Source organism: Balaenoptera acutorostrata, chromosome 11 (assembly GCF_949987535.1).
Source record: "Balaenoptera acutorostrata chromosome 11, mBalAcu1.1, whole genome shotgun sequence".
Taxonomy (NCBI): domain Eukaryota; kingdom Metazoa; phylum Chordata; class Mammalia; order Artiodactyla; family Balaenopteridae; genus Balaenoptera; species Balaenoptera acutorostrata.
This window is the reverse complement of record NC_080074.1, coordinates 104,497,552-104,515,517: the sequence shown is the minus strand read 5'-3', so window position 1 is coordinate 104,515,517 and position 17,966 is coordinate 104,497,552. Positions and strand designations below refer to the sequence as shown.

Genomic DNA, 17,966 nt, shown 5'->3' with positions numbered 1-17,966 from the left:
CCGCCAAGTGTGCGCGGGGACGTGGAGCAGCGGCCGGGCACACCGGGGTTTGAGGTAATCATGGTCTGTTTGGTCTTGTGACGTCACATGTTTAATTCAGTTTCTAGAAACATCTTCAGTTATGCGGCTCTTAGTGGAAGAAATGTTGTGTTTTAGAAATCGTATACGTGGTGATCGTCCCGACCGAGCGGAGAGAAGCCGTGTGGTACCAGGAGCAGTGCGTCTCGGGTGTGGGCACAGCAGGGCTCCGAGCAGTCGTGTCCCTTCCCTGCAGGGTGCCTCGGGGGACTAGACATCTTGTCAGTTAGCCACAGTGGCCCGAAAAGTCCTGGGCCGGTATCCTAAGAGCTGTGGCAAATTGCATTGAGTTCAGTTCTGAAGACCTAAAACTAGGGGGGTTAAATCTTCCCTTTTGGTCTGTGTCTTATCCACACCCAGCCCTATGTATACTCTCCTAAATAGAATATGATTGTTTTCACATCTCTTGCAAAAAATAAAGACCTTTAAAGGTATTATTTTTAAAATGTCAGCCCTCAATTTTAAATATTAGCAAGGATAGGATGGTCTTTCTTAAGGTAATGATTGATGTTATAAACTTCTGAGAAAGACGGATGGACTTTATGAAAAATCCTCGTTCATTAAATGGCTGAAGGTATCTATTGTAGTGTTCCCATCAAGATTATTAGTAAATTCATGGTTTTAATTTTATTATCTCCTTACACCACTTGATGTTTAGAATTTTAATAGCTCCTCAATTTGAATATATAAACAATAAACACAGCTGCATCACTATTCCCTTACTTTCCTCCTCAGTTAAATACTTGTTAGAGCTTGAAGAGGTCACCTTGTCCAGCCTCTTCATTTCACAAATGATGAAGCCAGGACTGAGTGAAGATAAATGATGTGACCAAAGTCACAGAGCTCATTAGTGGCAAAACCAAAAGTAGAACCCTGGCTCCCAGACCAGGTGCTCTCCGCTAATATCCCCACCCCTCCGGTAACTGAGATGCAAGTACAAAAACACAGTGCAAAACTAAATGACACATATTTAAATTATACTTACTAAAGGTTTTCTACTCACTTTTGGAAAATGAATAGATAGTAAAATATATATCCCATAGTCCAGCTTTCCGAGGACCACAGCTGTAAATATTTTAGTGTGTTTCCTTCCAATTCTTTTTCTGTATAGTTTGTTTTATATCATGTCATACTGTCTATTCACTTTTGTATCTGCTTTATTAGTTTTGTAAGTATTTTTCTATATTATAAATATTTTGGTAGATACATTATATGTGTATTATTATTATTATTATTATTTTTTGCGTGTATTATTTTTATCTTTCATTTGAATTTATTCTCATCTGAATGTGTTTATTAAAGAGGCTGATGACAGGTTAGCTCTTTCTCTTTGGGTCTGAAGTATTAGCAGCTTAGTGTTGGCAGGACCTTCTCCCTTTTCTTCCTCCTTTAACTAATTGTATGACAGCTGGAGGACTGGCAACAGGCTATGTTTCTTTTTCAAGCTTTCCTATCGTCCTTCCTACAGTGTTTATATCCATCATGAACCTTTCTGTTTTTTTTTCTCCTTTTCACTTAATAACCTCTCCCCTCTCCTCTGTTCAGCATTTAAAATACAGTTCAGTTCATCTACTATCCCTGTTCTTTTCCTGTAGCATATAAACACTACAGGCAGTTTTTTTCTCATCTGCCATAAAATTGTTAACACATGTCCTGCTTCCTCTCAGGGTGGTCAAGGAGTAAGGTGAGATCATCTATATGAAAGCACTAGTTAACCAAAAATGCAACTTAAGTGTTAAGATGTGATCATTATTTTTAGATGAACCCTGAGATTTGCTCCTAACATTATAGGTATTTTAAAAAAGAAATCTAGAAAGGGGAATCCCCTGGAAGTCCAGTGGTTAGGACTCCACAGCGCTTCCACTGCAGGGGCCCTGCCTTCAATCCCTGGTTGGGGAACTAAGATCCTGCATGCCACATGGCGTGGCCAAGAAAAAAAAAATCTGGAAAGTTATCTACATTTTGATGGAGCAAAAGTAGATTTAGCTGAATATTTAGAGAAAATGTCTATTGTTTAAAACATACAAAGATTTGTACACATTAATTTGTTAAGATTAGTACAAAAATTGTCAGAACACATACACAGGTGAGCAAGTGTGCCTTAACCTGTCAATAGCTACATGAAAGAAACTTATGAATGATGTATTTCTGTAATGTGTTTAATTTTAAACAAATTATTTCAGATTATAAACATTTTGTCCGTCATTTCTGTTTTGCAATTTTTATGGTTCTCCAAGGCTGTTTCTGACACTAGTTTTACTAAATGGAAGGTGTGTTTCTTTAGAAACTTGGTAAAGAATTTTACAGCTTTCTCAATTTGAAGTATAGTGTTTCTCTAAGGAAAACAAATTAATGCATGGTACGCATCTTCAGAACAAAAGGATGACAAGAAAAGAATGTTTTTTAAGGAAGTCTGTGTTCTTTAAATATCATGTAGCAAAAAACCCACACAACTTCTTGGGTTCATTTATATTTAGGTAAATGTATTCTAACTAGTAATTACTATTATTTTTACCTAAAAATGTGCAGATTGAGAAAACTTTGAAGGATTACTTAAATGTACCTAGCTTCAATTTCAAGATGTTTTAGAAAGAAAAAAGAAAAATATTATCAGAAAATGTAAAAGGTTTAAAAAAAACCAAAACTGTCTCTTCCATCATTATCAAATTCAAGTTGAAATTAATTTTAAAAGTAATAATGAAGAACTATTTTCAAAAAATTAGTTTTAAGGTTCAGAATCTTTTTCTCCGTGAACTTTGCCACTTTCATTCGATCTTATTGGTACCAAGAGTAAAACGAGTTAACTTGAAGGAGCAAATTCTTTCAAGCTAATATTTAAGTAACATGTTTTCTGCATTAAAATAAATATTTAATCTTACTTATGAAAATAGATTTTTTTCCCTTTACTTTTTTTTAACCTTCTTACTATGGGCTTTTTCCTTACCCATTACTACCTCCCTAAGAAGTTCGGCATGATAAATAAAGAGAAACTATGTTTATAAACTTCTGTCTCTCACTTTTACTATTTGTTAGCCACTCTGATTTTTTTTTTAATAAATAAATTTATTTATTTATTTATTTTTGGCTGCATTGGGTCTTCGTTTGCTGCGCACGGGATTTCTCTAGTTGTGGCGAGTGGGGGCTGCTCTTCGTTGCGGTGCACGGGCTTCTCATTGCGGTGGCTTCTTGTTGCGGAGCGCGGGCTCTAGGCACGCAGGCTTCAGTAGTTGTGGCACGTGGGCTCAGTAGTTGTGGCTTGCGGGCTCTAGGTGCACAGGCTTTAGTAGTTGTGGCGCACGGGCTCAGTAGTTGTAGCTCACGGGCTCTAGAGCGCAGGCTCAGTAGTTGTGGTGCATGGGCTTAGTTGCTCCGCGGCATGTGGGATCTTCCCGGACCAGGGCTTGAACCCGTGTCCCTTGCATTGGAAGGTGGATCCTTAACCACTGCACCACCAGGGAAGTTCCAGCCACTCTGATTTTAAAAGATTTTTGTGGAGAGTTGTCTCAGCAAAAGTATTGCATTATCAGTGGCTTTATCATTCATATCTCCTTGTAGCATAGGTAATCAAAGGTTGGATTACCTAAATGAGGGAGTCACACACACCGAGACACACAGACACAGACACACGCAGAGACACACACAAACTGGTGATGTTATGATAGGGTAACCAACTGTCCCAACTTGCCTGCGACTTTCCTGGTTTTAGCACCGCAATTCCTGTGTTTTGGGAAACCTGTTAATCTTGGGCAGACTGGGGGAGGGTTGGTTACTTATTGTTAAGATCACCAAAAAAAACATACACGGGGATTGTGAACATATGTCATACTTGATTAAATTGTTTTAATTTTGAAATCCGGCTTTTGCAAGAAACTTCGGTGCAAAAGAGATTGAATGCCAAAATAAAAAGAGCCCAGGTGGGTAACTAAGCTGAGACTGTCACTAAATCACGAGGCTTTCTTTTTTCCCAGTGCAGTAATATGCGCTAAGAAATGAACAAAATATAATGTGCCAAATATTTTTTCTTAAGTGTAAATATGAAATCATATAGCAAAACATGAAATGCCAAACTAACATTATATTTCTCATTTAAGCACACATTTCCCTCAATCCAAACCCAGTACGCTATTTTTACTATAGTTAAATGTCTTATCAGTTACTATCTGAACAGCTCATTGCTGTGAAGTTTTTCAGTAATTACTTTTTTTTGATTTGATAAGTGTATCTCCCAGAAATACTGAAAGGGGAAATGACTATTAGAACTTACTATGCAGTTAGCCAAATTCTTTGTTCTTGAGTGTTCAGGCTACTGCATAGTCTGCAGATTCAGTTGACATTCCAGACAGAAGTAGAACTGGATTTTGATTGTAAGTAGATGAACATGATAGGAAGATATTTGTAAAGAGAGCTATTTTTTTTTAAATAATTTATTTATTTATTCATTTTTGGCTGCGTTGGATCTTCGTTGCTGCGTGTGGGCTTTCTCTAGTTGTGGCAAGCGGAGGCTGCTCTTCGTTGCGGTGCGTGGGCTTCTCATTGCAGTGGCTTCTCATGTTATGGAGCACGGGCTCTAGGCGCGCAGGCTTCAGTAGTTGCGGCTCGCGGGCTCTAGAGCGCAGGCCCAGTAGTTGTGGCGCACGGGCTTAGTTTCTCCGCGGCATGTGGGATCTTCCTGGACCAGGGCTTGAACCCGTGTCCCCTGCATTGGCAAGCGGATTCTTAACCACTGCGCCACCAGGGAAGTCCAAGAGGGCTATTTTTTCCCTACTAGATTATTAGGGTAAATTGTTGTGTAACATGTAGGCTGGGATAGCATCTCAAGAAAAGTTATATACTTTTTTGGGATGGTGGGAGAGCTGGGCTTAGGAATGGACCTCTAGCCAAAATCACAAAAGGAAATGTTGTCTTCCTTATTTGAAAGACCGCAATGGATGTGATTTTGGGAGACCGGAAGCCAGGGCGTGTAGTGCACAATTAGATTCTAAAAGACATGGGGCCGCTTTTCTCGGCAGCAAATAGTGGTGAATTGGTTACACTCTTACCCGGTGGGGCTGGACTGGGTTAGATAACTGGAGGCAGGAGTAGTTACCTGTTGACTCAGGGATGTCATAACCAGGGTGGCACCTCCAGGCTGGGCGGCCCAGAGAAGCACAGCTCTCCCAGTTCTGCTGACCAGCTCCAAACAGCCGGACAGTTGGGCTGAGCTCACCCCCGTCAGATTAGCACTTTATAAATCTTCACCGGCTGGTAGCGTCTGTATTTTTGAGTCATTGTCTCCCTTTTCTGTCTCCAGGACAGTTTGCCACAGCAGGGACATTTAGATCAGTTGTTTTCTTCACTGCACAGACTTCAGAAGCTAAATATCACACAAACAATTGCAGAACAAAACCAAAATTTATGTTAGGAAGTAATGAAGTCACTCCGAACTTACAGAAAGCGGGATCACATAGTGCCAATGATGGTCAAATTTAGAATATTTAAGAATTACCTGGGGCTTCCCTGGTGGCGCAGTGGTTGAGAATCTGCCTGCCAATGCAGGGGACACGGGTTCGAGCCCTGGTCTGGGAGGATCCCACATGCCGCGGAGCAACTGGGCCCGTGAGCCACAACTACTGAGCCTGTGCGTCTGGAGCCTGTGCTCCGCAACAAGAGAGGCCGCGATTATGAGAGGCCCGCGCACCGCGATGAAGAGTGGCCCCCGCTTGCCGCGACTAGAGAAAGCCCTCGCACAGGAACAAAGACCCAACACAGCCATAAATAAATAAATAAATAAATTAATTAATTAATTAAAAAAAATAATAATAGCTAATTCTCATGTACTGCTCATTATTAAAAAAAAAAAAAAAAAAAAAGAATTACCTGGGGGGCTTCCCTGGTGGCACAGTGGTTGAGAATCTGCCTGCCAACGCAGGGGACACGGGTTCGAGCCCTGATCTGGGAAGATCCCACATGCCGCGGAGAAACTAAGCCCGTGACCCACAATTACTGAGCCTGCCCGTCTGGAGCCGGTGCTCCGCAACAAGAGAGGCCGCGATAGTGAGAGGCCGGTGCACTGCGATGAAGAGTGGCCCCCGCTCACCGCAACTAGAGAAAGCCCTCGCACAGAAACGAAGACCCAACACAGCCTAAATAAATAAATAAATAAATAAATAAATAAATAAATAAATAAATAAATAGCGTTCCCTTAAAAAAAGAAAAAAGAATTACCTGGGAGCTGGTCACAGTGCAGGATCCTGGTTTGTCCCCCAAGATATTCTGAGTCTGTAGGTTTGGGACGGGTCTCAGCTACACTTTTAACAGACGCAACAGGTGATTCTGATGCAAGTAGTGCCGCAGGCAGTTACTTGAAGGTGCAGAATGTTTTGTGGAAAGTAGGATAGTGAGTAGAGCCAGGAGACTGTGATCTTAAAAAGTGCCTTCAGTGTCCCAGGCTGTGGACCAGGTGTCTTGCCAAACATTATTTTACTTGATCCTCTAAATAATCCTGTGAGCAAGATTTGATCTCCATTTTACAGATGGAGAAATGGAGCCTTAGGGAGATTAAATGACTTGCCTCAAATTTTACACCAGAACTCTAGGAACAGTGAAAGCAAAAAGATTATTTTGACAAATGATTTCTCCCACCCTTTACTAAAAACCTCGAAATTACTAACAGGAGTATCACACTTTTGATAAGTTTTATAGTATATGGACACTGATTTTGAAAACTACTCACTCTTCCTGAGACTCATTTCCCTAGCCCAAACCTCCTGCCTCTGTTCTTTCTCATAAGCTATACTGAAGTACTTAATTGATCACTTCATACGCCATACTTTGCCCTGTTTTCTGGCAAAGCTCATTGTTGTAAGTGACTTCGACGTTGCTAGTGAAGTTATCAACTTTTGTACTGGGGAGAGAAGGGCAAGTAGCTCTTTTATATTAAAGGTTCTAATCCGCCATGGCATAGCTGTAAAAACTACCCCAATCAGCTGCCAAACAGGAAAGCCCCAAATCACCGCACTGTTAACTATATGCCCCAGGCTTAAAGTCACCAAACAATAGTCCTTTGCTAGCCTCCTATAATCACAATGTTCTCTGAAGGGTCAGAGCTTGCCTGGCATCTGCCACTGACCTATCAGTTACCCAGACTTTAATTTTAAACCTCAGAGTGACCTATTGACCTGTGTCTTTGACTGTTTTAATTGGTTAATTTGTAAGATTTGACCTCTGATATTTGCTAACTTTTTATAGGGAGTTGTATTTGTAACGGAAGAAGAGAAGAATAAAAAATATTAGTTTAAAAAGTGGCCTATGTGACTGCTTTTCTAAAAAGGTATTTAATGCTCTTAGTACTTTGGCTTATCTCTTTGAAATAAAGCTAATACACAGGATTGCCTTCACATTGTTGTACTCTTCTTTTCTTGATTGATAATTGCATTGTCTTAGAGCCTAGAAATTGTTAATATTAGCTAAAACTACTTGGCTGCTCTATTAGAAGTTCCTTTTTTGTCAAATTTTCTCAAACATGTTTCTGCCTCACAAGGAGCCCCAGGTATTTATGAGGTAATGGAGTACCTAAGAGGCCTAATTTTGTGGACATATTATGGAAAAAATAATTTGGGGGTATTAACTTCCCAGCTTCTTTCTTTAAAAAATAACCCCATAAGAAGTCATTGTCTGTCTCTGGGCATCCCAATTATTTGCTTTCATTTAAGCCAAGAAAGCTTTTTGGTTTGCTTGTATTCCAGGCTTAATGTGTATGTAACCTAAACATTCCCTGATCTTGTCTCCAACAGGTAGACTGGGTGCAGTGTGATGGTGGCTGTGATGAGTGGTTTCACCAAGTTTGTGTGGGTGTATCTCCAGAAATGGCTGAAAATGAAGATTACATCTGTACAAACTGTGCAAAGAAGCAGGGGCCGGATAGCCCAGGTCCAGCACCACCTCCTTCTTTCATAATGAGCTACAAACTACCAGTGGAGGATCTTAAAGAGACCAGTTAGCAGATGCTGGGTTAGTTTGGGACATGGGGGAAAACGGACCACACAGAGACCTTAGTCAGTAGAGTGGTTTAGATCCACTCAGAATGTTGCTTCCAAAGACGAATGGCCTTCTGAGCAAGTCCTCCCAGCCGACTTCCTCTTTGCATGGACGTGGGATCTGCGTTCCCTGTCAGCACTTCTGGGCCGAGGGTGTCTGCTTTGGTCCAGCAGCCAGTGTTTCATTTCGTGTCTCCTCTGAGATTGCTTGTCCCATTAAGGCCAGACATTTGAGCTCTAGGGTGGCTGGCTGGCATTAGTGCATTGGTGTGCTGGCAGGGCATGTAGGATGCAGCTTCTGGCCCGTTGGAACTAGTTAGAGGTTTGCAGCCGACACCACCCAGAGGTGCTGATCACTTGGATCTCCTTAGTTAGGCCAGTGGGAGAGGAGTAGAGGAGCAGTTTCCTTCCGCTCTGCCCTGGCATTTGACGCCCTACACATCCAGCTAGGAGAGGGCCAGGGCTGAAGTTAGTCCTGTTAGAGGCCATGGGTAGTGGCACAGCCTGTAGACCTCAGCTCCATGTGCTTGTTTGTACCAAGAAGAAAACCCCAGTTGAGAGGCAGATCACCTCACCTTCCTAAGGAGGAGGATGGCATCTAGTTCAGAAGTCTGACTGGATAGGATTCTGGGAAGAAGAGACTTGATTTCAAGGCAAGGAGCCTTTTTTTGGCTTTGAGAAGTCTTGCTGTCTTGGGTCTACATTTTAAAGAAGAGCAGGTACGTGGATCCAGGCTTCTGCGGTAGCAAAGAAGACAAGTCAGAATGTTTGACTGAGCCACAGCGGTGCCTGCTTTTCGGGGAACCCTCCATTCACAAGCGCACCAGGTGCCGCCAGGCTTCAGGCGTGGCCCCGAGCAAGACCAGCAAATAACAGCTCTTGCCTTGCAGCCCGGCCCCCACTGGCTGTGGTTTCCAGGACTGGCCGTTTCTGACTGTGGCCCACGGCAGATGCTGTCGCACAGCACGTGGCTTCATCAGAAGACGTGGGCTTAGAGTACCTCTGGGTGACAAAGTTGTTTTAGTAAATCCATTTTTAAAAACAAAGAAAAAAGGACTTGTTTTTACTTTTTTCTAAATGTCTCTGACTACTGACTGTTCTATAAATAGATTATTTTTCCTTTTTTGATATACATATATGAATATATAAATATATATATATATATAAATATATATATATATATTTACCGTTACCAGCAGCTTATGACAGTTTCAGCATCAAAAATCCATTTGGGGGCTTGCTTTCTCGTCTTGCTTTTTAATAAAGGAATCCCATTCCTTCCTTGTAGTACAAGGAGTTAGCACTTCCTTCTCCATCCTAGCCCGACCAGATCTTCCATGTTGGTTTTGTTCAAATAGGTAATTATATTTCGTTTGTGTGTTGGGACTTGTCCCCTTCTGTGGGGAAACCTGGTCATACTGTATCTGTGATGGTAGTTCTGTTTTGTACGTGAAAGTTTGGAACTACGGTGCTGTGTTCTCCCTCCTGTTGTGTTCTGTGTCTTTGTGAAGGTGTTAGGTAAGCTGTATGGAAACTCTTATTAGAAGGGGACTAATTTTTTTTTTTTTTAGGACAAAAAAACCCCAAAACCCACCAAACAAACTAAAAATGGTGTTTTGTCTTCACTATCCTGTGTCCCTTTATTTTAGTTTAAAGATCTGTGGTTTGACTTAAATTCATCAGTTTTCCTTTTAAAAGGGGGGAGCAGGGTGGGCCCAGAGAGCAGCTTTTAGTCTTGTCTTCCCTTTTTGCCCCGATCTCTTTTAAAGAAATGTCTTCTAGTAACTAGAAGTGAAATGTACTGTCCAGTCACAGTTTGCGTGGGTATGAGATTTAACTCAAAAGGCATCTTACTAAAAAAAGCAAAACCTTTCCTATAAAATCCAGTTTCTGGAAATGCTTTCTCTATGGTTCTACTACCTATTTTTTAGTCACTTCTCCCTTAATATCATATAACATTTTGAGTGTCTTGGCCTGTTAAGAGGTTCATAAGTGTTGGTGTGCATGGGTCTTAAAATCTCATCTCAAGTGTGTGTATGATTTAAGATTTCAATGGAAATTACAAGGTAACTAAGTAACCAGTTTCATAAGTTATCATTTTGCCAGTCTCTCAATACATAAAGATATTACTACTTAGTTAAGAATTTCATCTGGTTGATATTATAGAAGAAAGCACAATGTTTTTTGCCTTTCGGTCTTCTCTGTAAAAGTCTTCGCAAGTGCTTGTGGGTTAAAAATTGAATGCAGTCTTAAGTGATGGCTGCCCAGAATACACTTAAAAATACCTTGTTTTTCCTTCGTTCCTCGGCTATCAGTGGAGGGGCATGAGGTGCTGAGAAAGACAGCTGAGGTGCTCTGCCGCTTGGAGTGTGCTGGATGGATAGAGGGCTGTTGAGGGAACAATTTATGTTCATAATAGGTATTTGCCTGCATATTTGACTGAGAGAAACGCAAGGCAGTCTCCAACCATGAATAGCTCCCTGTTTATCTTCGGACATTTTGTAACTCAAATATATCATTTAATTGATACTGTGGGATTTTCTGTATTTATTTTAAAGTCACAGAGGATTTGGTCTGACTTTTGACCATTTAGACCAAAGGTTGAGAACAGATGAGAGACAGTTAAAAAAAAAGAAAGAGAAAAGAAAAATATATAGATATGTGTAATTTTGTAATGAGTGAACTAAGATTCATCTGTTAAAGAAATGATGATGTTTTTTTCACTTAGAGGAAATTACTTATTTTACAACTTAACTCCATTCTGCGGTATTGTAACCTTTCATATTAAAACTTGATTTAAAATGTTTCTTTACCCTTCCTATCTCCTCAGAGTCGCAATTCTTCACCACTCGTTCTTTAACTTATTCGTTAATTCTTTCAAAGGTATTTCTCACTACGTTCATTATAAACCATTTTGGCAAAGGTTATAGAAAGGAAGATGAAAACTGGTAGGTCAAGAGTAGGTCCTTAGAACCACGCAAGTGCAATGACAGCTGTCTCGTGGTCCTTCGCTGCCTGTAGTGACCCCGCAGAGATGTGTGGAGATGCGGGGCCAGGCTCCTTCCCGAGCTGCTGCCTCCCAGCTCTTCCTGACTCACACGTGGGCATCATGGTACAACAGCTACTGCACATCACGCTTCAGATAATTGAAACGGCAGATGTGAAACCTGGGTCGCCGGCGATGTACTTGAATAATCAGAACCCCAGCGAGGGCCGACCTGTGAGATGAGAACGATTTCACCTGTGCTTCACTTCTCTACTTTTGTCTTCGACACGTGTCCAAGAAATGTCAGCTTGTTTGTTTCTCTTAATTTTTAGATTCTGATGCAATTCAGTGGATGTAAGAGAAACTCCCTACTTGGCAATATTTTAATTCTACAGTACATTTGTGCAAATATCAGCCAGTGCTTAAAGTAGGAGGGTGAAAGGGAAAACTGAGAAAGCCCTCCTTTCAAAGGGAGGGATTATCCACCTTTTAAGGAGAAAGTGGCAATTTGAAGTGGGATTTGAAAATTGTGGGAAAATTAAGCAAAGTCCCACACATAACCAGGTTCAGTAAAGGTTTACATATGAACTAGCTTCATATGTGTGTAAAAAGTTGCTTTTGCAGTACGTCCTTAAGTATAAATTTTTAAAAGTAGGCAATTGGTTTGCCTTTTACCTTTTGAAATCCCACCTTTTTTGTTGTTTTTAATTAAGGCATATCATTACTTTGGATGTGCCCTGGCATTTAGTATTTACAGCGTGAGAAGGAAAGAATGGACATTAATATATTTTGGAATCCTAGTCTTCTCTTGGTCTGGATCCTATCCAGTCACCACTATGCAACGAATGACGTGCACTGGGAAAGGATGTGACGGGTTTTTAAAGATGTGTCCTGCTTATTCTTACTTTTGCAATACTCCAAGGTGTCCAAACAGGAATGTCTTTTGTAAGCCTCAAGGCCTATTGATTATTCTCTTACGTGTTTATTTACCTGTTAGTGAGACATTTAAATATAATATGGACTCTAATTTACCAGGGATTTTGGTGGTGCCTTATGAAAAGTATAACTTGATTTCTTGTATTTTTGAGCATGTTTTGCATTTCTTTTGTTTTCTGAAAGAATGTTAGGTATGGTTATTTGCATTACATCTAAAAAATTAAAAAAATTGTGTGTGTGCTCAGGTCCCCCCTACCCTGTCATTCACATTGGTGGCAACTCTAAGTGGTAACCAAGTAAAGGTAGATTTTGGTAATTGATCTGAGAGCCACTTTTAACCTGTTGCAGAACAGTTTCTAATGTGCATTTGCTCTCTATAAAATAAAGAACTGGCCTCAAATAACTTCACCAGTGGTGTAATTAGCCTGCTAAATTGCTGAGAATAGTGTTTTCAGAAAGCGTGAAGTAGAAGTGATTCCTGCAGATTTCACCTTTCTCTGTTTTCAGCAAGAGTCCAGCGTCTGAATGAAAATGTTCAGACATTTTTCCCCACCGTTGATTTCTTAAGCGGTTTATCCCTTTGTAGCGAACCAGTAATAAAAGCAGGAAAGATGAAGAAATACTTCCTTTTTCCTTTGGCCTCCTAGTACTTAAAACTAGCTCAAACTGCACCTTACACTTCAGAGAAGTAAATGGCCCTTTTTTCTCATTGCCAAGGTTATCAGGTCATGCAAGCGTGAGGGACAGATCATTGCTGAAAATGTTAAGGTTCTGCCTGCAGTGAAATTGGCCTCAAACATGAAGTGTTTGATTGTGTATGTATGTGTTAGGGAGGAGAATTAGTGGGAAGAAGGAGGAAGAAAAACCTGGTTATCTCAACTTGGAAAAGAATTTTCTTGCCAACAACAACAAAAAAACCATGAAATTTCGTAAGATTGACAAATTCTTTTCTTTTTAAAAGTTGTGTGGAATCCACCCAGTTTAGATCACGTATTTCTTGGGGCCTTGGCATTGTGGTTGATACCAGTACATTGAAGATCCAGAATCTCTTCATGGGAAGCTTAGCCTTGCATTGGGAAGTCTCAGATAACACAACGAACAAACAATACAGAAGAACACGCTCAAGGACTGTATGCTGTGACCAAACAGTGGAATTTGGAATTTCTTGACTCTTCTCACGTATTTGCTCTTTAAAGTGTGTTTCTGCCCTGCTTTTAGTAGGCAGAAAGATGATTTAATGTTTCCATGTGACAAAGTCCCATGAAATTTCTTCACTAGACAAGGATTTTCTCTAAGCTCGTCTGTGGAGCCAGGATGTATCTTTGTTAATGCAAAATAAAGATGGCCCAAGCAGCCTTAAAGATGGTTTGGTGGCCCCAGCTGGTGAACCTCGCAGTAAGGAACTCCGGTGAGTTGCCAGGGACGTAGGGGTGAGCTCAGAATCTAATGTAGTTTCAAAAACAACACCCCCTCAAAACAAAAACTTCAAAAGCCCAGGTGAGAACTTCAGGGTTACATAAGAAAGAATGCTGGATTTAGGAATGAACTGATCCGGGTGTTAGCTCTTTGTATGACCTTCTGTTGCTTACTTCCCTTTTTGGAATCTGTTTCCTACCATGTGTGGGTTCTTGTGGATACAAAGACATTTAAGTTACAGCCCCTCTCCTTGAAGGAGGGTAAGACAGACGTTTCTAAGGATGTTTCTTACAAAAACTTTGATGGAATTGAGAAGGGAGGATAGTAGAGAGGTTTTGGACATGAAATCCAAATTCCCATTCCGTACTCCTGAGGAGGGAACACGCAGGCTCTGCTGAATATTCTGTTGTTAGAAAATTTAAGTCTCAGTCACTAACGTTCATGTTAGAGCACACCCATAGTCTCCATTTGGGTCTGAATTTTGCGGAGTTCATCATGCACTTTGACGTGTGCCCCAAGACCAGCATCTTGCTGTGCTATTCAGAAAGACGAGTGTATCAGACACATTCCGACAGACCTAACCGTGCCCCTCCCTCCTCCTGAGTTGGTAGCTACTTGGCCTCAGTGAGAAATTCTGCCTCCGGCCAAAGCATCGGCCCCTGCCCTCCTCATTCTGGGCCGCTTTCTGCTGAGACCAGTAGGCCACCCGGGCCCTGGTGGCTTTAGTCTCCTGACTGAACCCTGCCATCCTTTCTACTTGGCACTAAGCTTCGTGATTGGTTGTTTCTCCATCACTCTGACCCTGCGGGACCTCATCCCCGGTCGGTTCCGCCATCCGATGTCGTCGCTGCTAAATACTGCCGAGTACACGCCCTTGATGGGTAGCTCTACAAACTGACTCAAGGAGGCCGGCTCTCAGAGCAGGGCAGCAGCCCTGAAGGTCCAGCAACCCCTTCCATTCTTAAAGACACTTCAGACCTTGGTCTCTTGTCCAGTCCCCATCCCACCACCTCTCTTCCCTCAGCAGAGGCCTCCCCTGTAACACGGAGGAAACTGAAGCCAGCAGGAGGGCTCAGCATCCACATCTGTCTCAGAACAGGTGTCTGTCCTCTGGCCAACACAGACCGTAGGCAAACGGGCGAGCCGGTGAATCCCATCCCACCTCACCTCCTCAGAGACCTCGCACCCTCCCTCAGCACATACGCTCAGGTCTCTCCCTCTGACGTGCTCCTGGACCCTGTCTCCCTCTCCTGCCCTCTTGGTCCTTCCTTTGTAGCCAAGCCCCGTTCGTCCCCCCACCTCACTTTCAGATCCCTCAATCTACGGTAATCTGGACCCTCCTCTCCACGTTCCACTGAGGCTGCTCTCACGGAGGCCACAACTGACCACATGTTGCCAAGTCCAGTGGGCACTGCACTTCGTATATGACACCTGACGCTTGTCCACTCCCTCTGGGAGACTCCTCCATTGGCTTCTCGGCCACTACTTTTTCCTAATTTTTCTTCTCTGCAGCTGCTCGTTAGTCTTCTTTTCTGTTTACCCTTCGAACGGTGTCATCAGAGGCTCTTCCTGTATCTCCTCCTCGGGTGCCCTCATCCCCCGCCCCCGCCAGCTAACACTTTAATTCGGCTGTTTCCCAAATCAAAATCACCTGCCCAGGCTGGCTTGCTTTGCTCTTTAATCAACTGGTAAACACTTCCACTTGTATTCGTTTTAATCACTCCAAACTCTTTGTGTCAAAACCTAAACGTATTACCATCTTCTCACCCCCAAACCAGTTCCTCTCTATACCCTAACCGAAAGCACAGCTAGGTGCCCAAGCCAAAATTCTGCGAGCCATCCTGAATCCTTGCTGACCGCTTGCTTCCCCTGAGCAATGAGATGGTCACTAAATCCTTTAGATTCACTCCCATCTTCATCTCCGTCTCCTCCGTTCCTGTTGTGATGCGTCACTTAAGTTCTCACCACTCTCACCTGTTTTTTCGGACTAGTCTTTAGTCTGGTCGATCTCTAGTTCATCTTCCAAATTTCTACAGAATAAACCGTCTAAACAGCCGATATGTTCACTGCGTTGTTCTACGGAATCTGCTCATGTTTATCTTTCTACAGGCGTCTGCTTCCACACACTCTCAGCCACTGTACTTCCGACACGTGGATTTTCATTTCCTAAACACGCCAGGCTTCTGTCTCATTTTTGAGGGTCGGGCTTAAGTGCCGCCTCTTCAGAGGCCCCTCTTCTCTCACAACAGCGTGTTCTGCTCCCTCATGGGACTTTGCAGCATGAGGCATGATTGTTTACAAATTCCGTGAGAGCAGGGGCTTTGCTCCCTTTGTCTCCATACCCAGCACCTAGAACGGTACCCTGTGTACAATAAACATCCAATAACTAACTTGAGTGGCTGCTGGTCTGTGCCTGTGTTCCTCGCTGTACATTCACTCTCACTCACCCTGTACATTGCTCTGTGCCTTCGTACTTTCTCTTTCTTCGAAGTTCAGCACACCCCAAACCTCTGCTGGGAAGTCTTTTCACATCACTCCTCTCCTCCCGATCTGATTTAGATGTCCTTTCATGGAGCTCTGATAACACTTAGATTTACAGCTTCTCAAAGTGTGGTCCCCAGATCCGTAGCATCAGCATCACCTGGGACTTTGTTAGAAATGCACATTCTTGGATCTTACCCCAGACCTTCAGAGTCAGAAACTCCAGGGGCGGGGCCGACAACCTGGGATTGAACAAGCCCTCCAGGTGATTGCAGTGCCTGCTGGCATTGGAGAACCACTCAGTCACTGCATTGGTATTTCCAGGATTAGCACAATGCCTAGAACAAGACTATTGTAAAGATCTTCCTTGCAGAGAACTGAAATCCATCTTCCTGTGGCCTTCTGCGGCAATCCTGCCTGTTTCTTTTGAGAATCTGAAAACCAGTTCAACTGCCCTTGTTTGGTAGCCTTTCAGTGTTTAAGGATAGCCATTATTTCTACTTCCCGACCTTCATCCTCAATCTTCCCGTTTAATATTAATTCTTTCTCATGTGCTGTGACTTTGAGTGCCTACAAATTCAAACTCATTGGATTGATCTGAACAGACTCCAACGTACTTCATACCCACCTTAAGCATATATATTCAGAGCATCCTTTTAGCTTTCAAGCTACAGTTCTAAAAGTGGAACCATATGCCTGTATAGTCACCCCAACAAGGTGGCATTCACGATGACCATGACAAGCTTCCGTTGTAGAGTTGGGGATGGACAGTGGAAACCAAAGGTGGTCCAAAGCTCTGTATATGCTCCATTTCAAAGAACCTGGCCGTGGTCACCTGCAAGTAATTTTGTAAAGTGGTTTCATATCACTGAATTGGTGGTTCTCAGCTGTGGCGGCACATTTGAATCGTCTGGAGAACTTTTAAAAACCATTCCTGCCACTCTCGCCCCAGACCAATTGAATCACAGTATCTCAGAGTGGAGCCCAAGCAAGAGTATTTTTTGGAACAGCTTTATTGAGGTATAGTACCATGAAACTGTTTTATGTACAAGTCAGGGATTTTCAGTAAATTTACAGAATTGTGCAACCATCACTCCAGTCTAACTTTACAATGTTTCCAACACCCCAAAAAGAAACTTCATGCCCATTCATGTCACTCCCTGTTTCCACTCCCCAACCCCAGGCAGCCACGAATCTACTTACGTTTCTATAGATTTACCTTTTCTAGACCCAAGCATTAGGATTTTAAAAAAAGCTTCCAGGTGATTTTTAAAATGCAGCCAGGTTTGAGCATCGCAGCGCTAAATGCATGATAAGGAATCTGGTTTTTTCAGAACTGTGTGTAAGGAGGGTATTTCACACATTTTCACATTTTTTGTCTCCCTCTTAGCCGGCACATGTAACCATTACTAGTATAAGATCATTAACTTGATAATGGGAGTTGATGGGCCATTCTATTATTTTCCCTTTATACCTTGTAGTATCAAATTCAAAATTGCCTCCCATGCTCTCCCCAGGCTGTTTAAAAACATCTCTAGTCTGCTTTTTCCACTTTGGTTCATGAATTAACAGTGACGGAAGTTCTCTTAGAGCATTCTCCCTGAGATGATGTCTCCAAAGATGATTGCAAAGTATCTGTGTCGATCCCATGCATAAAGTTACTTTCCTTTAAGAATCCTTCACATTGGTGTCTCTTTATCAGCTGTTTTGCTGTCTGACTAACTTCTCTGCCAAATATAGATTTTTTTTCTTTGTAAATATGCTAATATTTCTAAAAATTTGGGGGGAAATATATTTCTTGTTTTTTAAATAAACAGTACATGCACATTTGTTTCAAAAATATTTTTAAAAAAGTAAATGAAAAGTCATCCTCTACCCAAAAATGACCACATTAAGATTTACGCAAAGTTACTTTCAGACAGCTCCCTGTGTATATTTAGGTATGCGTATCTACAGATATGTACACCTTTACATGAATGTACCGCCTTGTAACTTGCTTCCTTAATGTCGGCATTTGTATATGACAATAAATATAGATTTGTATTGTTTTTAAT

The 17,966-nt window shown here is 42.0% G+C and overlaps 1 protein-coding gene across 2 annotated transcripts in view; it reads left to right on the top strand.

Annotated features, from left to right (window-relative positions):
• KDM5A (lysine demethylase 5A) overlaps positions 1-17,752 on the top strand; it is an 88,046-nt gene extending 70,294 nt beyond the window's left edge. Inside the window, exon 28 of one of the 2 annotated variants that reach the window (XM_007170244.3) lies at positions 7,851-17,752. In XM_007170244.3, the coding sequence (XP_007170306.2) occupies positions 7,851-8,057 (207 nt within the window). In that variant the 3' untranslated portion in view covers positions 8,058-17,752. Of the gene's footprint in view, positions 1-100; positions 3,080-7,850 lie in introns of those variants that run through there. The other variant, XM_028163526.2, reaches the window with a different exon arrangement.
• The last annotated feature ends 214 nt before the right edge of the window (positions 17,753-17,966 follow it).